Here is a 26007-nt window from a genome sequence, read left to right as displayed (position 1 = left end):
ACCTCACCGAACTGGTGAGCTGACTAAGGGAGGCAGTGGGGGTTGGATTCACATGGATCTGCAGTTTCACTGGGTAGGAGTGCATGTCATAGCTGTCCTAGGCCATGCCAGCCGACCCGTGTCGTGCCCAGGTCGGACCCCTGACTCCTTTCCCTGTCATTTTATTTCAGCTCCTTCCATCTGATCTCCACTTCTAGCGTGCACACAGTTTCCATAACTTACTTTTTCTGAAGTTTTTCCCAATATTTTATGATACAAATTTGGAAGAAATAATTTTAAATTATGTTTAACAACATGAGGGCATGTTTTGACTGGTTAAGCCCTATATAAATACATACATACATACATACATACATACATACATACATACATAAATACATAAATACATAAATACTTTGTGGTGGCAAAATCTTTCCCAGAAAGCACATTCTGTCACCCGAATGACACTATATGCCTCTAAGAGTCAAGTCTCAGAGAATGACGATTGTACATAAATACAGGGTGCCACCTCAACATTTTTAGCAAAGTTATTTGAATGAGCATAGAAACCAAAAAAGACATTTAGAAGATAAAGTTGACAATCTGCAGATAACTAGTCATAAAAGTCAGTTAAAAATAGAAAATTGGATTATTGAACACCCAACTGGCAGAAACTATAAAATGGGGACTTTAATCCTAGAGATTGTGTGAGAAATTTCCCTGAACGTAAAGATGTTTGCTTTCAAGATGAAAAAGACCTACTTTGTGCCCAAGAAGATGTGAAAAGAATTAAAAACACCTGAGAATTTTCAGCGTACCACGGTAGAGTGGGAAAAAGCCCAGAGAGTAAAATAATGGGCTCTACTTGAGGGAGCAGAATCCTAATGGTGGTGAGGTGCACATCAGGGCTAGAAGTTATGGAGACATCCAATAACTCTTAGAAGGTCTTCATTTTATCACAATTTTATCTTAAAATCTACATTCAGATGAACAAAAAGCCCCAAAGAAACATAAAGATATGTAAAGACTTATAACACTGTTTTTCATGTTTTTCCAATATTTGCTTCTTAGGAAGCGGTGATAAGACTTTGATATATTAAAAGACTTTTAAAAAGATCTATGAATTATCTTAATAGGAAAGGATAATGAAGGGTAAAATTTAAAAAAATCAGCTACTGGAATAAAGTGAAAAAAAAAATGTCCCAGAAAGTATGGTTTGCAGTTCCTGAGCTAATCTGTCAGAAGCAGGATGTCTGCCTCTAGGAGCTGCCCTACAGCAGGGGTGTGGTCACCTCCATCACCCCCTCACCTGTTCTCTCTAGAGTTCAGTTTTGGTGTAAACTTAGAGCCGAGTTTCAGCTTTCACTGCTTAATCTACTTTTTGTTACATAACTCCCTACAGGTTGGAAAAGTTAGGTTAGCAAAATTCTCAAACCTCAAGTAAACTGTTTCTTCTACAACTTGTTTTTATGCAAAAACACTCAGTGACTGACTGTCGGTTTGGACTGTATGATGGTTAGCTCATTTCACCCCTGCTCAGGTCTTGAAGTGCTGGAGACCCATTTGGGTGAGGTTTTCTGTCAGAGGAAGAGAATCAGATTAAGTGGAATAAGAAAGAATAAGAAGCAATAAGGAGACAGTTTTTGTGACCTCATCTCAAGGACACTGGAGGGCTACAGCAATTCAGGACTCTTAGCAACCTGTAATGTCATTCATTGTGCAACAATGGGGTACAGTTAAGGAGCTCAGGGCCAGAGAGGAGTCGGACACCTCAGCTAGGGACAGAACCTGCATGACGGCACACACCTGCAATCCCAGCCTCTTACAAAGCTGAAGCAGAATCACAAATTTGAGGCCAGCTTGAGTAGCATACCAACTTGTCTCAAAAGGAAGGGAGGGGAAGAGGAAGTAAAGGGGCGGGGTGGGGATAAGAAGGAACAGAAGCGACAGAAGGGAAAACGGATGCAGAAATCATGGAGGATCATGACCTGGCTACCCATTCTGCCCCAAGAGAAGTTTCTTGTGTCTTTCACTTTCAGGGGTCTGGGGTCAGAAACTGGACATTCTAGAGCTAGGCTTCACTTCTAACTCTGGTGCTGTGATTTTCTAGATATAAGGAATTCTATAATAACAAGACATGTAGTGATGACCACAAAACTGTTCTCTTTACAGACCAGTAGAGATCCGCACTTGGAGAACTCTTTGCATGGTGACAAGTTACTAGCTGAGCAACTGCCTCCATTTCTTTCTTTAACAAGGACAGAATTATTCATCTGTTGCCCACACCTACATAAAACTAAGTAAAATGCCTGATGCTTTGGCACATTATTTTACTTTATACCAAATCCATAGATGGTGTTGAAAAGTAAATAAAGAATTTGCAGAGAGCTGAATTCCACACAAACCTGTGATGGATACTAATGGCTATTCCACACATCTGTTTTTGAGCCAGATTCACAGCTTATAAGAAGTCGCTGTTTGTGTTGCAGCTAACCATCAGTGCCAAGGTTTTATCAACTCTGTAAACAGGAGTCCCAAACTCTGGCAGGTTTTAGTCTTAGAGGAATGATTGTTCCCCAGAATCCCACTGAGCCAGAGATGTCAAATGAAGTGAATTTGATTTATTTTAATTACCAGACTCTGTTTTCCATAAGAAACTGTTGGACCACATGTAATTCTGGCACACACAACAGATTCTTCAGTTTTTCAGTAGAGTAAGAAGAGAAGTAGGCTTTCTGGAACAAACCTGAGCTCTTCAGCCCAGGCGATCATGTGTGTCCATCTGTGTTGCCAACTAGTTCACCAGGAAGAACCCATAGCATCAATGTTACCAAACAAAGCACTTACCAGTTCATCTCAAGGCAGACTCAAAGACAAGCTGCTGACTGAGACCATTCACTATGGGTCTTGGTTGACTCTCACTGACTCTGCATGGCTTTGCCTATCCCAGGACTATGTTCCAGAAGACCCCAAAGATCAGCTAAGCCACACTGCCTGTCCCAGTTAGCACTAGTGCCAGATTGATGGTTTGAGGTACTATTTATCAGCTCCCCTATTGTAGAATTAAAAATAGCTGGTGGCCTTAGAGACACAGAGGCTTGCTCCCAGATGACTCTTTCTACAGTTTTACTTTCAGTTCAACAAGAGCTCCATGCTGCCCAGAAGAGAAATGACTGTGTTGTTCCTGGCCAATGGAAGGAAAGGAGATTTGGTGTGGAAGAAATAAAGAGGTATTACTGGGGCATGGGCTGGAGTTCTGATTGTGGTGGTTGAATGAGAATGGCCCCCATAGACTCATATATTTGAGCCCCTTGGTAATTAGAATGTATTTGGCTCCTATAAGATCATAGTGAGTGGCACTATTAGAAGGTGTGGCCTTGTTGGAGGAAGTGTGATCTTGAAGGAGGCTGGATGATACTTGCCTTTAATCCAGACCCTGAGGCTAGATTTTAAGTTGGGCCACACCTTCTGTCGGAAGTGTGTCACTGGGGGTGGCTTTGAGATCTTTTTCTCAAGCTTCACTCAGTGTGATGGTCAGTAGACTTCCTGTTGCCTGCAAGATGTAGGACACTAAACTGTTTCTCCAGCACTGTGCCTGCCTGCATGCCACCATGCTCCCTGCCATGATGGACCAAACCTCTGAACTGTAAGCAAGCCACCACAATGAAATATTCCCTTTAGAAGAGTTGCCATGGTCATGGTGTCTCTTCACAGCAATAGTAAACCCTAAGATAAATTCTCTGTCCTTAGTTGATGGACCATTTTGGGAAGGATTAGGGAGTGTGGCCTTGTTGGAGGAGGTGTGTCACTGGCATTGGGTTTTGAGGTTTCAAAAGACTCCTGGTATTCCCATTTACCTCCTACTTGTAGAGAAAGATGCCAGCTCTTAGCTACTACTCAGCACCATGCCTGCTTGCCCGATACCATGCCCCTTTCTATGATGGTCATGGACTCTAGCCCTCTGAAACTGTAAGCTCCCAATAAAGCTGTTCTTCTGCAAGTTGCTTTGGTCTTCATTTCTCTTTACAGCAATAGAAAATTAACTATGACACTGGTCAAACTGAAATCAACATTTCCAGAATTCTTTTTGTTTTTGAGTAATTGGGATAGGTTCTCTTCAGAAGAAGAGATAGCATTTGTCTTCAATCTCTAGACGTCTTTTGCCTCCCTTACTTCAAGTGATAGCTTTCTATCCCTGTGCACATTTGAGATCACAGTCCCTTGCTACAGCAGGCTGTGGCCATGAGGCACCAGCCCTGAGACAGGAACATTTGACACCAGGTATGGAGTTAAGCCCTCTCATCAGCAAACAGTTGCTGGGTGACCCCTTAGAGAAAGTAAAAAATTGAGCTCCTGCATGGTAGATTGACATATGATGAAGTCATTTAGAACCAGCAGGGGACAGCTGGCTGTGAAAGGAGTGTGTAGTCCAATGTTACTTAGCCTCTAGAATAGAATTTCTAGCCCACACCAGTCTGCAAATCGTTAATCTCTGCTTCTATACTTCTTTCTGTCTGGTTCACTGATCAACACTAACCTTTACATCACCCATGAGGTGTGTACAGATTGCTACTAGATACCTTTCAGGTTTCAGATTTTAAAAATCAAGTCAAATAATAGAAAGCCTACTAAAATACAGTATTTAAACATTTCCTTGTAATATAACACAGCTATAGTAAAATACAATATTTACACATGTCCTTGTAGTATAACACAGCTATAGTAAAATACAGTATTTACACATGTCCTTGTAGTATAACACAGCTATAGTAAAATACAGTATTCTAAACTATAATCCAGTTTGCTTCTCTGCACTGTCACGCACTGTGCTGTGTTCTCTGCCACGCTCTCTTCCCTACCAGCATCACCATGTAGTGCTTTTCTCTGCATCCTTCTGGGCCCAGTCCAATGCTCACCTTTTCCCTTTCCCAGGCTTTGACGAGTGTTCTTCCCCCAGCCTCCACCTGCATGCACTCCCTCAGGCCACTTCCAGAACTCTCCCCCTGCTTTCTAGAATGCTTACTAATTAACCTTCCTGCTAGACTTGAGCTCAAAGGCAGACACCACATTGGTTGCCATTTTTAGCCCCTGTAGCACATTACTACACATTAGTTAAATGGAAATGAGAAGCTTTGTCAAACAAATTTGGCTTCAAATGTGCCTGAAAAACCTGTTCTACATTTAGATCACGAACTAATAGGTGCACTGTAAGAAGCTGTGGAGACAGATTGATTCAGAAAAGGAACACAGCTGACACGTACAAAGCAGATGCTTTCCATGAATACAGTGTACAGCACCGCTCACACTATTAAATGGGATAAAAAGCAGGCAACTCAAGAGAGAAACTTAAGTTTTGTAAGCAAAACATATTAAAAGGGTCCAATGAAATAATGTTCTTTTAAATTATTGCCTTAAAATTTATTAGGGTCAAAAAAGTGTTTTTTTGTTTTGTTCTTTCAATCTTGCTAAGGAAACAGAATCGAGATCCACTGGGGTTTTAACTGACAAATAGTCTTATTTTGGCTAACCTAAATGTTTTATGAAAATTAAAAGTTGAAACATTTTACAACTCAAAACAAGCACTTTAAAATCATATTTGTGCAAGAAATGCATTTTTTTCAGTAAAGAACAGAAGTTTATACATAGTTAACCTCAGTTAATTAGTTGTTTCTTTTTTCTCTAAAACAATGAGAAGAATGTCCCTCCTACCAGAGTTAAAAGAGCTTTGCTCTCTGGTCACTATCAATGCCCTGCTCAGCCCAGTCAGAAGACGATGGAGAGGGCACAGCAAAGGAAACCTAGAGAAAGGAAACCTCTTCCGGGAACTTCTCTACAGCTAATCAGAAATGTCCCAGGGCCTTATTCTTCTTTCAGCAACAAAATCAATTGGTGTTTTCGAGTAAAAAGAGATCATAAAACTATACTGAAATATGAATGACCTCATGTTAATGTATTAACAGTATAAGATATGCAACTGATCACCGGGATCTATTGATCAAAGGATCTATTCCTTTTCAGTGTAAGAAGTCCCCAAAGCAAAGGGCTGCTGCTTCTGTGTGGTCTGAATGAGAACGGCCCCCATGTGCTCATGTATTTGAATGTCTGGACCCTAGTTAGTGACCATCTTGGAAAGGATTGGGAGAGGTGTGGCCTTGTGGGAGAGGTGTGGCCTTGTGGGAAGAGGTGTGTCACTGGGGGTGGACTTTGAGGTTTCAAAAGCTCACTCCAGAAGCCAGACTCATCTTCTGCTCTTTCTGTCTCCATCCTGCTAAGGTGTAAGCTCCCAGCTACTGCTCTAGTGCCATGCCTGCCCCTTCTCATGGTTCCCACATGATGATCATGGACTTAGCCTCTGAAACTGTAAGCAAGGCCCCAATTAAATGCTTTCTTTTTATAAGTTGCCTTGGCCATGGTATCTCATCACTGTAATAGAGCAGTATAGAATACAACACTGGGCCAATAGGGAGCTATTTTAAATAAAATCTTGGCATTTTGTCAAGTAGTTTGCTTCCCTTCCTTTCCCCAGTCCAGCATCAGAGTCAGGTCCTCAAGTCTAGTTTATGCCTTGCACACTCCATTTATCTCTAGTTCACAGACTGTTCTAAATTTTGATATTTAAAAGTCAGTATTTGCATAGCCAGGCAGTGGTGGCATACACCTTTAATCCCAGCACTTGGGAGGCAGAGGTAGGTGGATCTCTGTGAGTTTGAGGCCAGCCTGGTCTACAAAGAGAGTTCCAGGACAGCCAGGACGGTTACACAGAGAAACACTGTCTCCAAAAACAAAAACAAACAGATAAACAAAAAGAACCAATATTTGCTAATGGCCTATTTTCAGGTTGCCATTTATACTATTAATCTATAAGGGCATCCTATTAACTCCTTTATTCTTAACAACAAGAATATTTTGAAAATGTGATACAATATATTCAAAATCGCATTAAAGGAACCCAGAATTAAAGCAAGATCCTCCTATAAGGCAGAGGAGCTATCGTTCTGTTTTTTGTTGTGATTGAAGTTTATGCTACTCCCAGAATTCACCCGGAATAGCACTGGGCCTTACCTTGTATCTGGTTTCAAGTTTTCTACTGTAGAAAAGGTTTGATTGGTAATTTGAATGGATTTGTTCTTCCCGCTGAATGACCCATTTTCTCTGGATATAACTTCATATTCTGAAAATGGAAGAAAACATCAGACACTTGTGTTATCTCTTGGTTGACCTAATTGGCTATAGTTCGAGAAACATGATCTATCTATCTATCTATCTATCTATCTATCTATCTATCTATCTATCTATCTATCTATATGGGGGGGGTGGTATGTACATGTGCTTGCAGGTTCCTGGGAAGTCCAGAGAGGGTGTTGGATTCCTGGAGCTTAAGTTACAGGTGACTGTGAGCTGCCCAACTCGGGTGCTGGAAATCAAAGTTATGCGCTTAAAGAACAGGAAGTCCTCTTAACAGCTGAGCCATTTTCTAGCCCCAAGACACCATGATCTCATCTTCCAGCTAGTTTCAGCCACCAGGTGGCAGAAGTTCTCAAAGCATTTGGGGACTGGAATACTAACTAATCTTGCTTTACCACAGTGGAAGAAGCTCTAATAACTGGTGAAGACTGCTGGCCATTGCTTGGGATGCTTAGCTTAGTTTGGTAGAAAGTCCAGTTTAGGCAAAGCACTGAATGAGGGACAGTGCTTGAGTGGAAGCCATGTCTTGTGCTGTCTTCTTGGTGGGGAATGGGGTATGTTGATATAGCAAATCTGACCCTAAAACTGTGGCAGCAGCAACAGTGAACCAAATAATAAAACTCCTTTGATGTTTAGAGCCGAGGAATTGGATTTTGAACCTAATGCTTCTTTAAGTTATCTTCCTTTGATAGTTTTCTTTGTATTAAATAAAAACCTCAAAATTTCACTTCGAGGCAGGTTTCCCTGAGCTTGCAGGGGTCACTCATCAACAGGGAAAGGCCTTCACAATGAGAGAATCTGACAGACATGTTAGCTCATTTCCCTGCTTCTCACTTGGGAATTAGAAGAACGGCTGTCTGTGTTCCCTGAGCAGCTAGCTTGTAGGTCGTCCCATCTGAAATCAAGTGGTATTCCGTGGAAACACCACAATTAAGAGTGGAATCCATGGAGACCATTAGGAGAAACGGTCTGGTATTTAAGGACAGACTAAGAGAACAATGGCTAAACGTGGCACTGTGCCTAAGGAGCTACATGTCATCCTCGGGCATGGGATCCTTAGTTGTGACAGACGCTGAGCAGCTCATCCGCATCTACTAATAAAATTATTATGAAGACAGTGGGTTAGGTATTTACAGTATACTCTGCTCAGGACTTGTTACATGAGATTTATATAACTTAGCCAAGTGGTGAGGCAGAGGCAGGTAGATCTCTGAGTTCGAGGCCAGCCTAGTCTATAGTGTTAGTTCCAGGAAAGTAAGGCTACACAGAGAAACTGTGTCTCAAAAAATGTATTATCCAAATGGAGATGTACTAGAAATTAGTTATATCAGATTAAATAATTCCGACTTGATAGCTCAACATCTTCAGGGCAAACAAAATTCTGCTTATTACTTGGTCTCAGGAAACTAAAACTCTTAATAGCAAAGTGGACAGTCTAGAGTTTTACATGTTTGAATATATGATATGGTTAATCAATACTGAAAGCTGATTGGCTTTTAATTAAGAGTCAGCAGATTCCCGGGGACACTGGTGGTGACACAGACTCTTTCTCAGAACAGAGGCTGCCCTTTCATGAGAAAGGAAACAAGAAATCTGACAGTTCAGCCAAGGTGACTTTTATGTGGAAAATTGCTCAGATCACACGGTTTTGGAGAAGGAGAGACAATTGCCTCATTCCCCTTTACCCAGTAGAAAATATTTTCTGCCAGATTCTGAGTCTCCTCACCCACACCCTTGTCCTCCATAGAGTTCCTGTCAACTTCAGACAGCTGCTGAGTCTATGCTTCTGTTCCTTGCACCGGGCCTACAGCAGGGGTCACATGGGCTCCACAGACTAGCATGTCCTCTAGCAATCCTGGACGTCAGTTTGTTTCCACTTCTTGTTAGACTCTCCTCTTCTCTACGTAGAATCAAAGTGTGCCACAAATTGTAACAAACTCGAAACTGACTCTAGGTTTCCTATTTTCCATGACCATTTATAGAGGAATTTGGTCGGCGTAGCACAATCAAAATTTTCTCAGCTAAGTGGCAAATTTCCTGGGAGTGAGGGAGCTTTGATTTATTTTTATTTTATTTTTTAATTTCTCCAAAGCTAGTTAAAATAATTTTTAGCCTGTTTGGAAGTTCTCAGCCAGTTTAGAAACTGGGTTGGTGAAAAGACAGCTACTTAAAATCGTCTCAGAAGTATCAAGCCTTTACACACTTTATGCTGTGTGATTTTTTTTCTTGGTAAAATCATAAGACTGGATTTTCAAACACTGGAAGGGAGTTCTGAGAGGGATGGGAGGAATTCAGCTTTAAAGTTCTCAGTTAACTAGGAGCCCATAACAAAAAGCAATATCTTTCTCCACCTATGACACCCTGGACGACAGAACATTGCTCTGTCTTGGATGTGGTTTTTGTGCCACAGCTTGACCCAGGCTGCCTGGTTTGGAACTACTATGCTATCGAAGCTTCCCACCATAGTGCCCCATCCTAGTGCCACAATCTTACCAGTGACAGTGTCATTTAGTGGCTTTTCCCAGTCCAAGATGACAAATGAGGGGCAGCCTTCCACGGTGACCACTGTGAGGTTGGTAGGAGGGTTCTGTGGTGGGCTGGTGGCATTCTCCTCTGTGGCTTCCTCTGTAGGGAACCTTCTGACGGAGTCAGTGATGGAACAGGGCTTGTTGTCTGGCTTTGGGATGTATCGCACATGAGGGCCTAAGAGTGGGGAGGAGAGAGGACTCTGTCGGTCAGCACACTTGTGAGGAAGATGGAAGAGGCAAACTGTCCATTTGAGCATCTGTGTGAAGACTTTAGTGTCATATTCTGAGCAGACACTTGAAAATAGTGCTGAGAAGCTGGGCGGTGGTGGCGCACGCCTTTAATCCCAGCACTCAGGAGGCAGAGGTAGGCAAATCTCTGTGAGTTTGAGGCCAACCTGGTCTACAAGAGCTAGTTCCAGGACAGGCTCCAAAGCTACAGAGAATCACCCCCCCCAGCAAAAAACTAAACAAAAATTAAAAAAAAGAAAGAAAAGAAAAGAAAATAGTACTGAGAATGACTTAATCTTAAAACTCTAAACTCGCACCTCTGGGTTATATGGTATATGATAGAGATCCTCTATAGATATACCTGGTGTTAATTCTTCAGATACTGTTTGGTCTCTTCAGAATTAGTTCCTACCTCATAATTTATAGGTGGTGAGTCTCTGGCAGTAGAACGAGCACCACCAATCTGAACAAAGCCAGACTTACAAGGATCAAGTAGTTCCGAAACACCAACTGCACCTCAGAACAAAACTCGAGAATATTTTAGAAATGAAATATGCAACACCCAGCAAGGTAAAACTCACAGTAAACCTGTTAATAGTGAGAAAAATCAGTCCTTTGGAACAAACTTAGAACCCACACAGAGTCCAGAATTATTATTCAAGGAAGAGGCAGATAGAAAAATGACCCATTAAATAAGATCAAGATGACTCAAAGCGAATTCCTAGAGATGAAAACTATGTATAGGATGCAAACTACGTGAGATAGACGAATATACAAGATACCACAAACAGAAGGACATGACTAACAGTGTGTGGGGTGCTGCAAATAATGCACAATGGCCATTGGGAGCTTTGGGAAACCGAAGAGTTCTCATATGGACATAGCTCCCAAGGTAGAGGAGGGGCTGCAGGAGTACAAAATTATCTTAAGAAATAATGGCCTCAAATGTCCCAAACTTCTAAATCACAAGTTACACAGGTAAAACTCAAAACCTTTAATAACAAAAAATATGATGAGAACTATATCAATCATATGAAGCACTATTAATAAAAACTCAGGGTCAGAAATTGGGGTTCAACCTGAAGATCCGAAAAGCAAAACAGCCAGCCACTGGTTCTTACTTCAACCTCAGTCTGAAATGGCGATCCTGCCTCCTGGTATCTCAGAATGAGACTGTGTGTGTGAGAGCTGTCTCTCCCTGTCTTATATTACTCTCTAGGGCTGGGACTAAAGGTGTGCACCACCGAGACTGAAGGTGTATGTCATTGTGGCTACTGGGATTAAAGGTATGTGTCATTGTGGCTACAGGGATTAAAGATGTGTGTTAGCATAACCTGGTCTATAAGGCTGACCAGTGGGACTGTTTTACTTGCAGATCTTCAGGAAGTCTTTATTTATTAAAACACAATTGAAATGCCACTACATTTCCCCTTTTTGTCTAAAAAATGAAAAAGAAGGCTATAACTAATATAAAAACTATATACAATAAGTACAATGACTATATACAATATATAAAGGCAATAAATACATCAAAAGGATGAATGTAGCCCCCACAAAATGACAGAACGTGCTAGTAACAGTGTGGATGCCTAAATACAATATTTTAGTCCAAGCATAAAAGTTAATTTACTTTTCAAAATAAAAACCAGTTCATGTAGTGGATATTGACAATAATACTACAAAGTCAGGAGGAAAGGAAGAATCCACAGAACGTAAGAATATTGGCATAGGGATCTCCCTTGTCATTGGATGGCAGATGGCATTAAGTTAAAGAAGCACACTGTCAATCCCCACAGGACAACTAAGACAAGGAGTCATAAGGAACAAGACGCCTAAAGCAGAATCATAAACTAAAGGGAGGCCAAAAGAGAAGAAAGAGGAAGCAAAGACTAGGTAAATAGAAAACAAGTAACAAGATGAATATTCACCCCTAAAGGTATCACTAGTAATTTCAAAGGTTCATAAACCACAAACAAATCACAGAGACTATGAGTGTATAAGAAAAGGAAGACCCAGTGCTATGATGTCTAAAAAATGTAGAGTGTAACTATAAATAGATTAGATTATGGTTAAAAGTAAAAGGTGGGAAAATGATGCAGTCCAGAGAGAACATGCCTGAATATGTAAATATCAACATATGAGATTTCAGAGCCCTTCAGAAATAGAAAACACCTTCCATAATGAAGGCAAGGCTCAGTCAATTGGTGATTTATTATAGTCACACATAATTTAAGCCTGTGCCCTCAACAGGCTTAACTATAGAAAGACACGGATAAAACTGTAAACTAGAAGTTGGAATTACACGAGGTTGAAAGTTGTGAAGCCTCATCCGGTCAGCCTGGGGTTCTTAGGACAGAGGGACTCATGGGCACAGTGCATAGCTCACGTGCACAGTCATGTGAGAAGGAAACCATTTGCAAGGCAAGAAGAGAGGCCAATCTCAGAATGCTTGCCTTCAGAATTGCGGAAAAAGAAACCAGTGGAAATTTCTGTGGAATTTTGTTAGGGTAGGCCAGAAGAGTCAATTAAAACCATAATTATATACCACTTTGCACCTGTTAAAATGACAACGGCATTTAAAAACTTTTCTGTACCTACAGCTGGTGAGGAGCTGGAGAAACCAGAGCCTTTATCCATATTGTCAGAAATGTAAAACAATACCACTGCTTTGGAAAAGAGTTTCACAGTATCTCAATGCAATCTCTGCATCCATGAAAAGAGTTATGCTCTCCCAAGTTTTGGCTTGGGCTTGTGCAGATATAACATCAAAAGGATCTCAAAATGTGACTATTTGAATCACCTCTATTTATTTGGTATTATGGTGAAATGGCTTCTCCTAGGTCACTGTTACTCTTTGTTCTAGGCAGGAAAATACAGGTATGCAGAGTGGACCTGAGGCTAGCCTATTTGAATCCGTTGCACCTACTGCCCAGTTGACTTGCAGGAACATGAAAACTCCACATTGTAGTAAACACCTACAATATTTAAACAATAAATACTTAACTGACCCACCTACCAGAAGAGTCCTGCCCGAACTCATAATGCAGAGCTAGACATACCTGTGAATCTGGGCTTCCCAAGATGATCGGTTTCTTTCGTTGGGCTTGAACTAAAATCAGTCGTACTGCCTAAGAATGAAAACAGCTTGAAAAATTCAATGAAGGATAAAGAAAAATTCACAGTACATTGGCAAAAGCAATACAGATAAATAATAATTATCATTCTTCCTAGATACATTGCTTGTGGTTGGATTTCCGTTACTATTCTTACATTTTTATCCAGAATAAAAAGACCTTTAATTTTCTCCTGCAGCAAGATGTTTTGGGGTGTAACAGTAGTGGATTGAAAATTAGAACAATAAGCTAATACTTATTCCTAAATTAAAATATCTGTAGTTCATAGTAATAGGTAATTTAGTAGCCTAATTTTTTAATTGGTAATTGGATAGTCTAAATTTTATAAAACAAAACAAAATTTGGCATTTCTATGTCTGCGAAGGAAAGAAGTATTTCTACAGCAAAAGTTTGATAATAAGTATTACTCTAAAATTGAAAAGACAAATATTCCTAAAATTGCAGGAAATAGGAGACCCCCAAGCTTTTGTTTGCCCTAATTTGAAATACTTGAGCATCTTGCAGCACAGCGCCTAGTGAGAACATCACACTGACCAATTTCTTCTTCGGAAGCTGGAGTGGTTGGATGCTTTTTCTCTGCCTCTGATCTCTCTACGGCTGTTCCGGTAGGTTTTAGTGTTGCCTTCAGCGGTGGGGAAGTCACTCTGCTCGAGGAAATTATTCCTGTAACACAGAATCAAAGTAGTAAGGGCAGTGCCAAATTTCCCATTTATTTAATCAATAAACGTTTATTAAGCACTTACCATGCGGCTTGGCACTATCAGCCAGGCTTGGAGACAAAACAAGACCTGGTTCCTGATAGACATAGATGCCTGAGCCAAGGATATTGAAACATCACCGATATTGTGAAAGAACTACATAAGGTCACTGAGGGGACAGGGAGAGGGAGTGGCTGTCTATGGGGAGAGGGTAACACTGGGGAAGCGTGTCTTCACAGATGTGCAAGAGCTTCAGTCTATGAATCAGGGAAGCATGTCAGCTGAGGGAAGAGAAAGCCCAGTCCCAACCTACGTGTGGAGGGCCAGGAAAGGGCAGACCATGGATGAACTTGAATATCATTGCTGTAGATGCTATTTTAAGGGAAACGAACCATGAAAAAATTTCCAGTAGGGAAGTGACAAAAAGGAAGGATGAGACTTCCATCTTAGCCATTTGGTCAGCTGTGAGAGAAGTTGAGATGGAATGGCCTTGCTTAGAGATGACCTGGCAGACATGGAAGATGAGCAGACTAGGAAGACAATGATCCCCAGGGCCATCTGTGATTCTGTCCCAGTGGCTAGAACAGTGCTCCTCTGAGTTGTTATGTTCAACTCTTTTTGCTAAAGTTACTTATCAGTCTCTATGTCTGGATTCAAGGTCCAAGCAAGACTGAGTGTTTAGTATAGTCAGCAGAGTATAGTGTGGGTTTTAGATTCCTCCTAGGAAAAGAAGTCCCTGCTCAGGCTACTAGTCAAGGGATACTAGCCGGACTTAAGGATTTGGTTCAGTGTGCAATCATGACCAAGTCAGGTAGATGGAGCTCTCTGTCCCCACCCCCCCTCCCCGCCCCAACTCAGGCCCTTGGTCCTAGAGATAGTGGGCCACAATAAAATGCCAAGCAAAACCAAGAGAAGTGCTTTCCAGAGCTGACAGAATCAGCGGGAAACGGCAGCAACATTGTCATCCTGGCAAGAAAAGAGGTACTTGGAGGCCTTCATAGATTTAGAGATAGGCAACAATTGGTAGATGCCACGTGGGAGCCAAGATGTTCACAAGCATTTGTGAGAGACTCTCAGAGTACACCCGGACATCCAGTGGATTCCTGGATCACTAGAACTGTACCAACATAATTGCTAGTTTGCTAGGCTGTGAAGTGGAGTCATTTTCTCTCAGAGGTGGAGCAGTGGAGAGAGAGTTCACAGCGGTGACTTAAGCTGCTCCTAGAAACAGGATGTGCTTGTGGCTCCGCCTCAGGCTCAGGGGAAGAAGGCCTGTGTCAAAGCTGTACTTTCTGACAGAGAACAGGCTACCATAAGCCCAAATCCAAGACCAGTGAACAACACAGCCTCACCCAGGGACCTCCTGCAGGGGCGGTCCCCTGGGTTCTCATGGCACACGCTGGCATCGCAGTGACTCATCAGTGGGACTTGAAAGCAAGTGCCACTGATGCTACAGCTGCTTCACATTACAGGGAATGAGACAAACCCGGTCTCCTCATGCGGCCTTCAAGGGGCTTTGATCCAGAAAGACACAATGCACAAGTTAGGGCCTGAATCCTCCCTTACACTTCGGGGAAAAACACCCTAGAGCCTTGGTTCTCAACCTTCCTCATGCTAGGGCCCTTTAATACAGTTTTTCGTTGCTACTTCACAACTGTAATTTTGATACTGTTTTGAATTGTAATATAAATATTTCATGTGCAGGATATCTGATATGCGACCCCTGTGAAGGTTCATTCAACCCCCAAAGGGGTTGCAACCCACTGACCCAGAATCATGAAACATCATAAAAGTCATTATCACGCCTGCTTTTTATCTTGCAAAAAGGACTGACACCAGCTCCCTTCACATGAACCTTCTACACTTTCATCTTTTACAGCTGTCCTTAATACTTTTATCCAGTGTCCACCTACCAGATATTCAGGAAGTTGAGCTATGGAAGGGGAAGAACAACAAGGAACTCACAGTTGGCTAGCAGAGTCCCTAACCGGGAGTAAGTTTGTTTTGAACTGGATCAATTTTCACTGGTTCTTCATTTCCTTCGTGTATTCATTCAGTTATTGCTATCAAGTTCCCTCCATATTCTAAGTACTCAATTAGGTTCTAGAATTTCAGAGGGAATACACTAAGGACTGTTAGTACACAATCACAAGCTATGCGGGGAAGATAAGAACACAAACAACACAAAGTCGTTTGTTTTTTGTTGTGCCAGAGATGTATACTGAAGGCCACAGAGGGCGTAGTGGCAATGCTAAGACTTCTTTGTGAAGCTGGAAGAGGGGTGAAGTGGCATAGTCAGGTCTGGTGGGACCATTCTATGACAGTGTGAACCTAGACATGGAAGTGAACAGCTTGTCTGCTCAGAGTCCTTCCCCAGACACTGTAACCCTCGCAATGACATGAATGCAAAGTCAGTGACGGGACATTATTTCCACTCTCTCTGAGGGTTGGCCATGTTCAGCATCTCCTACTTCTACTCTGAAGCAAAGTCAGCTTCTCTCTAGGCTCCAAGCACACAGGTATCTCAGAAGCACACTGGTCTAGATATGGAGGAATGGTTTCTTTACCCACTCAGAGTCAGGATTTCAGTCGTCAAAGCTGGAGTTAACAGCACATATCTAACCACATGTGCCAATGGCTTGCCTACTGCTTAAACCAGCATCCCAAGAAGGGTTGGGTTGGCCAGTAAAATGCAGTCATGGAGATAGAAGAAAGATAAGCGACGGACATACCTGCACTTCCTGGCTTTCCGGTGACATTATTTGGTGGCAAAGGCTTTCTCTGCGGAGGTATAGGTCTAGGGGGCATAGGTCTAGGAGGAATGAATGGACGACGAGTTCCTGGAATTGTGGCTAAGAGATATTATAAAGTCAGCTTTATTTATAAAAATCAGTTTGAAATAAGCTTTCATAAGCAGCAGAGTAGCAGTTGGATGGTAAGAGCCTTTTATAGTTTATAAAAAACTGCCTATGAGCAATATATAGAGGGATTCCTCTAAACTTACACTGGTCATATATCCATGAATAATGAATCACATTAACATATGTAAATCATCTCCTGTCATTTTAGATAAAATATGCAGGCATAGGTGCTTTGGAATGTCACATACAGAGAACTGACATCTTTCCCCTAGAGACAAGCCAGAAGTATTGATGAACTTGACCATTTTCAATCACCTTTAGTTGTGAGCCTACAATTCTGTCTACCAATTTGACTTTGAATTGTTGAGCACATATATAATTTCCATTTTTTTTGTGAGAGGTCCACACTACCCCTAACTCTAATATAATTATAGTTGAACAACAGTGGAACTTTTCAAAGGTAGCAGTCATGGCAGGAATGGGCATCTGGAGACTGGAGAGCAGGGTCACTGTGAAGCAGCTGGACTGGCACACTGCACAGGGATTCCTAGCTAGTGGACATGTCAAGAAGCCAATTTTACCAGTCACTTTGCTCTCCCAGCCACAAGTTTTGCTACAGGGCTACCATCCCAAGAAATTGTACCGTTTTATACCTTGTCTGCCTAATTGGCAAAGGAAAGGAAAGTAGCATTTTATAGTTTGTGTAATGAAGTCGACTTTGCAGGGTGCTTGGAAAAGCTAAACATGTCTGAAGCAGCTCACCTTAGCTCAAACTTTAGCCCGTTATAGTTGAAAAAATGTGTTTCTTTCTTGGTAGTATTTATGTTGATTTAAAAATAACCAAGAAGAATTCTCTACCCAGAAAAATACTTTTTGCTTTAAGTATTTTCAAGGCTACCAGGAGGAGCGACAAAGAAGAAAGAGCTAGAGAAAGATAGGAGAGGGGGAGGAAGCCTGCCCATGAGCTTGCTCTGGTGAGGATAGCAATATAAACACTGATGTGTGAGAGCAGCTCTCGTGGCAACCCTTTTAAATAACAGAGACTGGAGTATAAGATTCATATGGCTATTACATATAACGTACTCTTAAAATAGGAACGAACATCATTTCAAGCCAAAATATAAATAAATCACGTAAGAGAAAAACTTGAAAAAACAATCTGAAACCCAGTGGCTCTGTACCACTTGTCCATGGTGTCTCTTCAGGATAGTACAGGAAGCAACCACTAAATTAGTACCCCCCAAAGGGTTTGAAAGAACTGAATTTGTGCTTTCTTTTCCCAAAGATGGTCTTTCTGGATGTTTCTCTAGCAGCTTGCATCTCCCGCTAATTTGATTCTCGCACACAGAGCCATGCAGGTGTTGTTCATCATCCACCATTGTTATCGCTGGGCCAACGTCAGAGCTGAGGGGCCGGAGGGGCCACATCACTCCTTACCTGGTTTTTTCGTGGCATGTGAGTCCACGGACATATTTCTCCCAGTACTTGACGGCTTAGGTGCTTGCTTGGTTCCTAGGAGCAGATACAATCAATAGGAATAACTGTAGAGTAAAAATTTGCTCAACGTTCTTTGTCATGGACACTCAGAGCTGTCAGAGAAATGTGCACTTCTTATATAGACACCAGTGCATTTGTGCCCATTTTAATTGTCTTCTTCTACCCAGACATAAAAATACTAAAAATCCTACATTCGTGGGTTGTATTTTTCTCTCTAGAACTGGCACTGGTTTTGTCATAATTTTCCATGGCATTCATCCTGCACTGGCTGCCTGGGAGGTATTGCTTCACCAGACAGATTTTTACCAGGACTCAATTGTCACCTCCTGCCAGTTTTCATGGGTACATTTTGTGGTTAAAAAGATAATTTCCCAACTCACCAATGCTCATAAAGAAACCTCAGAATCCAATGTGGTTGGGTTTATACTTGAACTGGCTTAAAAAATACTTCTGTGCCGGCCTTGCCTGTGAGACAGCTGAGGCTACAAACTGGATCTTACCTTTGGCATTCATAAAATAGTCCTGAATGGCCTAGAACCCCAACTTGTTTGTAAGGAACCAATTCAACTTTGCTTTGTGTGGTATTTTTCTCTTCTGTCTCCCTCAAATATGGAGGTTATCTGGCCATTTGCCTAAGCACCAGGGATAGGTTTCGGACAGTTTCCCTAGGATGCAGGTCATCAGTATGTCTCACTGTAGCTTTGTAATATTATTATTATTATTTTTAATCATACTTGCTTTCTTTATACAATTTTGTTTCATTGTTTGAAATTAACATATATTATTTTTAATTTCTTCCCTCCAATTCCTCCCATGTACGCTACCCCTACCTTGATCTCTTTCAAATTCATGGCCTCTGTCTCTTCTTTATTTAATTGTTGTTATACACACATACACAATACACACACACTCCTAAATATATGTGTGTACATATTTATATAGGGATATATTGATACATTCCTAAATATGCTGATACCACTGGCCCAATCTAATGTTACTTGTGTGTATTTAATTTCAGGCAGGGCTGATGACTGGTACTAGAGAATCAATTAGAGAGAAACCTTTTCCCAAGGAAGACTATTTCTCTCTTTTCAACATTTTTTAGTTGCTTGTAGTTCTTTGTCTAGGGTTGTGGCCCTGTTGAGATTTCCCCCTTCCTTGTTGGCATATTTGTTGATGTCACCCTTGTTCAGGCCTTGTTTAGGTGGTGGTGTTGATGAGACTTCATGGGTGCAGCTTCCCTGCTAGGTCTAGGAGGTACAACTTCAAGGCAAACATCTATTTCCTCTGGCTCTTACAGTCTTTCCCCTCTTTTGTGACTATATTACAAAATAATCTTCCCTAACATGTCTGACAATTTTTTCCTTTGAGACAGGATTTCACCATGCAGCCTTAGCTGGCCTAGAACTCACTATGTACACCACGTTGGTCTCAAACTCATAGACATTCACTTGCCCCAGGCTCCTGAGTGCAGGCATTAAAGGCTTGTGTCACCATGTCTGGTTCTGATAGTATTTATTAAGAAAGAACAGAAATAGTTTTTAGACTCTAAGTAGGAAATATAACTTCAAAAATGATTATCCTAAAGAAGAATCCATATGCTAATGGCCTAACTGTAGTTTGCATATTAAAGATGAGAAAACATACTTAATAACCACTTCATACATTAACATGACAACATGAAAATCACAGTAACTAAATGCCAACAACTCTGGTTTTATAGTTATGTCCCAGAAAAAGTAAAATGATATTAAACACATTTAAGTGTGCAGGCAGATATACTGACCAAATATAAAAATTTCGCTTGTTGTAGTTTGAATGAGAATGTTGCCCCATTGGTTCATGTGTTCGAACCCTTGGTCCCCTATTGGTTGTGCTGTTGGGGAGGTTATGGAATCTTTAAGTAGTAGAACTTTGATGGAAAAAAGGGCATCACTTGGGGAGGGTGAGCTTTGAGAGTTTATAGCCTTGCCATACTTCCTATGGTCTGTGTTTCCTGTGTGTGGTTAAGATGTAATCTCTCATCTTCCTGATCCTGTATCTGTGGCTCCATCCTTTATGGAGATTCATCCCTCTAGAACTATAAGTACAAATAAACATTTTCTTAATTTGCTTTTGGTCATGATGCTTTAGCACAGAAACTAAAAGCAACTAATACAGAAGTTGTTGCTGTAAAGAACCCAACCCTGTTGATTTTTGGAGAAATGTGGAAGACTTTGGAAATTCTTTCTAAAAAGAGCTGTCCCTGTGCCCTGTCATTCTTGGTTCCCCAAAACCAGGGAAATGGATTTCCCTGTGATTGATTATTCTGTAAATGATATTCAGGCATAGAAAAATATTTACACTGTGCCAATAAGATGACTTGATTTGGTGACTGACTTTCATTTACCATCATTTCTCAAAGGTAACACACACACACACATCATATTCACACCACATACACATATCACACACACACCACATACACACACATACATACACACACATACCCCATACATCACACACAACCACATATACATCATACATACATCATATGCACACATACCACACATACCACATCATACACACATCCCACACATACACACACACACACGCAGACACCACACCACATATACCCTAGAATGCCAATAGGCTGGGTGTTCTTTGAGTTGATTTTTATTAGTTCTTCTCCAAAAATCTTTGTCCTTCAAATACAATGATTTCATTTCTAATACCGTCTAGGCACTCTGTATATTTAATACTTGATTTGAGCTTTACAAAGTCTATGTGGGATATAGCATCTAGGACCCACAAATGAGGACGTCTAAAGCTGGAGTAAACAAACTGCTTCAAGTCTCACAGCTAAGAAATGCTGGGACTCAGACTCACATGCTCTCCACACCAAAGCCTCTTTCTCAAACCACCAGATCCTCCTTTTGACTCCTTCTTCCTAGTACTCCTCACATGATGCTAAGTGACTATAGTCCTATACTCTTCACCTCCCGAAATGGCTGGAGTGCCTCCCTAGATGAGAGTTATTGACCTTGGCAGGCAAGCATCTGTCCTATAGCCATGTCATCATGTGACGTTCACAGAAAATAGTCGCATGTTTTCAGCAGTTCCTATAGGGCAAAGGCAGATCCACGGAGCCCAGGATGAGTACAGGCAAGCGCCTGAAGGCTGAAGTGAGTTGGAGATTAAGGAGAAGAGGGAGGGAGGGACACGGGTCAGCAAGGGGGAAGGTGAGAAAAGGAAAGAGAGGAAAAATAAATTAGAAGAAACTAAAAATCTTCCAATTGCTTTCTATACAGATGGAGACAGAGGCAGCATGTCGTTATGTTCTCTAGATATAAGTCACAAATCAACAGCACATCAGCCCTTGAAAACAGATAGACCATAGTAGTATCTGGAAGCGCTGGAAAAGGCCCTGTAAACAGTAACTTTGGGTCTCAGTGGAAAGAGTTGGAGGCAGGCAATGAAGCTCCAGACTCTGCTAAACAAGTGAACTAGTGCTGTCCTGAATCAGAAGAGGGCAATTTAACACTGAAGGCAGCACAGAATGAGGAGAAAAGTTAAAAAGGAAACCATTATGAGGAACACTGTAGAGAACGGATCGTACGGAGAGTACCCATCAGGCAATCTAGCCCAGGCTGCAAGCTGAATTCTTTTCTCCCAAACAGGATTAATTGACACAAATGCTTAAAGGCCAGTTGGCTCTGAAGGCACCCAGACTGGAACCTCAGGATGGCCCACCACTGCCATATGGGAGTTGTCCAGAAGGCTGCGGATTTACGTAATTCATCACTTAGTGAGCTCTTGTCCAAGATGAAATAATGATTTCGGATATTTCTAACCATAGTAACAAAAGCTTTGCAAACAAACTTGTTGATTTCCAACTGTATCAGTGGAAATCAATACTCAGTGAGTTAGAGACTACTTCCTGTGACGAAAAGGGGTGGTATTTATGTAGCATTGTTCTCTGTGCTTCAAATTTTAGCTCCTAGCTAAATCCTGAGCCCCTCGCCTGAAAGATTTAGCCACAGTCTAGAAAAACACATACCTCACCCTGAGGAGTCTGAGTTCTCCTGGTGAGGCATTCTCCATGTGGGGGCAGGAACATGTGGTTTCCCCATTAGGATAGAGAGAGAAGAGCCTGATTCTCAGCTATGTGACAGAGTCTGCCAGCTCACATGCTCCGAGAAGCATCACAATTATACTCTTCCTGGTATGCAAGGAGCCTTCAGAAGTGATGGTCGGATGACAAACCGGCCCAGCAGCTGTCATCTTCCAAGAGAAGTCAGACTCCCTAGACTGGAACCGACAAGTTTCTTCTCTAGAGTCAGGCAGTAAACTCCACCGTTTCTCACAACTTCTCAGTTTAGAAATTTCTAATGTGTAGGACACCTTAACTAAACTGTGATGTCTATGTGTGGAACCACAAAAAAAGCAGAATAGCGGAAAAATGACCCATCCAAGCTATGAGCCTTGGGTTAGCAAGAAGGCTTAATGGATAAAGGCCCACAATGCCAACCCACATGCACACAAATAAATAAATGTAATACAAAAAAATTCCCAGCCTCTGTAGGCTATTCTAACATTAAAATAGAGAAAAAACAACTCATACAATACAAAGCAAGAATCTACAGCATTGTTAAAAAATCAGAACTATTTAAGACAGCATTCAGCTAAGACTGACCCCAAAGGTGAGGATGGCTGGATGCTCTCTGCTAGCCTCTCCACCTGAGAAATAAACAATACGATGATCCTCCACAAAAGGCCTCAATAGACTGACAACACAGAACAGCATATAAATTTTGTTTGGACGCTATGAGAGAAACAAGGAATGGGGTGAAGGCAACCCATTTGTTCTGCCAGAGTTCAGTGGCCACTTTCTCCCAGGAGTTACATTACAGAAGCACTTGTCTATGGATGCAAGCTGATAATGACAGATAATTGATTCAAATATGGGTCTTGAAAAAAATTCATACTGTTGCTAAGTTAAGGTATAACAATGCTATTGTCTTCATTTGTTGATTCCCATTGTCCTAGAAAGAATCATGTTTGATTATACTGGCAGTCAAGAGTGCTCCAATAAGGACCATAGCAACTTTTATTTTTTGTCGTTGCTTATTTTCTCTGCCTATAGCTAATTTCTATTTTTGCTTATGTAACCTCCAAGGAATCACTTGAATATTAAATATGTATACTTAAATTCCTCCCAAGAGGATCTGAGAAAGGATAGCTCTTGTTAGAGCCAGTCTATGCCAATCTGAGAAATTCTGCCCTGCCAAAACTTCAGGTAGGAAGAATGAATGAAATTGCTCAGCACAAATAAGTAACTGGGTGTCTCAGAAATCCACAGACTGGCCTCTTTCATTTGGTCTGAAAATAACAGACCAAAAAAGAAAAAAACCCAGAATTTCAGATACCACAATATTCAAGTAAATACGGGGAAACATTCTAAATAAATCTAAATGGCTTTTAGACTAACCTCAAGCATTATATCTCTTTCTTACCAGGAGCTGATTAAATGTAACATATTTGCACTAAATTCATTCTAATTTTCATGCATTTGTACATGATTTTTATTATTAAAAACATCTCAAGGGAACAATGCAATTCCATTTACCTATGGAATAAATAAGTTGGCTATTTAAACTTTTGTTAGATCTATCCACACAGCTCTAAAAAGTTAGGGCTGTACCATTTGATCAGAACGGTTTATAAGCTGCAGAAGGACTACAGCCACAGTCACCAGTTGTTATTGTTTTGAATTAAGTCTACTTCTTCTTAAATTCCATACTGCAGGCTGCTAGCAGATAAAGGCCTTTCAGAAAGCTGTGTTGGCCCCATGGGAGAGTATAGGAGGGACACCAAGTCACTTCACAGACTGATCTGTGTATTGGAAGTGGTTTGAAAACAATGATTTTTTTTTCTATTTTCATTCTGTAACTAATATCTAATTGGAGTTATTTTTGAGAAATAAGACTATATATATATATGGTAGCTAACTTAATAGACTAGGTTTAGAAAAGTTGGAAACTTCTTTTTCAGCATTTTTAGGGATATTTGAAATTGATTTTGAAATGAGTTAAAACTTTAAATTTTAATTTTACGAATATTTTCCAAAACTTATACAAAAGAAATTGATGTATGAATTCAACAAAATTATGTGAGATGGACAGTGTTAGTTAGGGTTTGTATTGCTGTGAAAAGACACCATAACTATGACAACTCTTATAAAGGAAAACATTTAATTATGGTGGCTTACAGTTCTGAGGTTTAGCCCATTGTCATCATGGTGGGAAGCAAGGCAGCATGGAGGCAGACATAATGCTGGAGAAGGAGCTGAGAGTTCTTGCATCTTGATCCCATAAGCAAGAGGAAGGGCTCTGTCTCACAGGGCATGGCTTGAGCATATATATGTCTTCAAAGCCTGCCTCCACACTTCCTCCAACAAGACCACACCTACTCCAACAAGGCTACACCTCCTAATAGTGCCACTCCTTTGGAGGGCTATTCTCTTTCTAACTACCACTGACAGCATTTAGTTTTGATGCAACAAAAGAGAAACACATCTGTGATTATTACCTGTTCCCACTCCGTTTCCACGGGGTATCACTTTGGGTTTGGTTTTACCAGGCTTTGTGGTTGTTTTGTTCAGAACTATAATAAAGTAAGGATTAAACACATTAGACATTTCCTTACTAAATGTCTGCAGTCAAAGAAAACAAAACTGCTCAGAAAACTGAAAATCATTTAACTAGGCAATAAAGTAAGGATAACTCACACACACATACACACACACAAATATGGTCCAGAATATAGAAACCATGTTCTCTTATGAAAGTCCTAAACTTTCATAGGCGAGGATGAAAATCTGAGTCTGTACTGAGGTGCTCACTGAGCTCTGATATTTGTTCTTGAAAAGAGTAAGTAGCAAGGGAATTTCTAATTCTGAGTGGGAGATATTTTCCCTTGCTTCCTGTATGTGACAGCAGACACAGTCCAAAATAGAACTGAAGAAAGATCAGGATTTCATTACGTCTAGTGAAAGATTGAGACCTGAAATGTATTTAACATCAAGGCCACCATTCATAACTCACGAACTGGTGGTCTCTTTGTAGAAGTCTCTAGGTACTGTCTAGTTACAACCGTCCTTGCATACATCCTCTGTAGAACACTGAGCCATGATACTGCTATGCCAACCTCTTTCCAGATTGCCTGTCTTTTCATTCTCTTCTGGTTCCCCTCAGCACCTCAGTTTCCGCAAACATAACTCACAGGTCACATCGTAAGCACTCAGATCTTGTCAACCATTACTATTTATTTTACAGAAATGTTTAATCAGTCACGTATTAAGCACTCTTCGATGTTTGTAGCACAAAGACACATGAAAATCCCTTATTCTTATTTTTTATATAGAATTTTCTACTTAATCACCCTAGGAGTTAGAGATTATAGCCAAAAATGTTTCTCTACGAAGAACTAGGAGTCAAGCAGATCCCCAGCAGACAGGCAGAGAACAAAAGCTCTAGGTAGATTAATATGCTTTTCTCATGAACATTCTCAAGAACTTCCTGTTCTCCCTCCCCGAGAGAAACAGTTAGTGTGAGTTTAATCCGCCCCCGCCCACACACACTAAGGGACTGCTGGGGTGTACTAATGAAGAGAGACACACCTTACTTTCCTTTCTTTGTCTAGATTATCCAACACCCTGGAATAGCACAAACTAACCAGTTCCCAAGAAAAAAAGGAACCCATTCCAATCGCACACAACCCCCTCCTCATATTCTAGCTCTGGGTTCCTTTCCCACCTGGGGACTCTGCCCCTGTGTACTTGGTTGTCTTTGTGTTTCTGCTGTCAACAAGATCTGGCTGAGTGATGAGGCCTTGCTTTCCTGCCTTTTTATTCTTT

At 41.1% G+C, this 26007-nt stretch overlaps 1 protein-coding gene across 1 annotated transcript in view; it reads right to left on the bottom strand.

Moving 5' to 3' along the window:
* Abi3bp (ABI family member 3 binding protein) overlaps positions 1-26007 on the bottom strand; it is a 226801-nt gene that overhangs the window by 6181 nt on the left and 194613 nt on the right. The window contains 7 exon segments of the mRNA XM_050122348.1: positions 7042-7150; positions 9658-9867; positions 12980-13048; positions 13589-13717; positions 16485-16604; positions 18051-18125; positions 24681-24755. Coding sequence (XP_049978305.1) covers positions 7042-7150; positions 9658-9867; positions 12980-13048; positions 13589-13717; positions 16485-16604; positions 18051-18125; positions 24681-24755 — 787 coding nt within the window.

Source organism: Alexandromys fortis, unplaced genomic scaffold (assembly GCF_014885135.2).
Source record: "Alexandromys fortis isolate MF-2015 unplaced genomic scaffold, M_Fortis_MF-2015_v1.1 scaffold_187, whole genome shotgun sequence".
Lineage (NCBI taxonomy): Eukaryota > Metazoa > Chordata > Mammalia > Rodentia > Cricetidae > Alexandromys > Alexandromys fortis.
The sequence above is the reverse complement of the archived record's forward strand: the minus strand, read 5'-3'. Positions and strand labels throughout refer to the sequence as shown.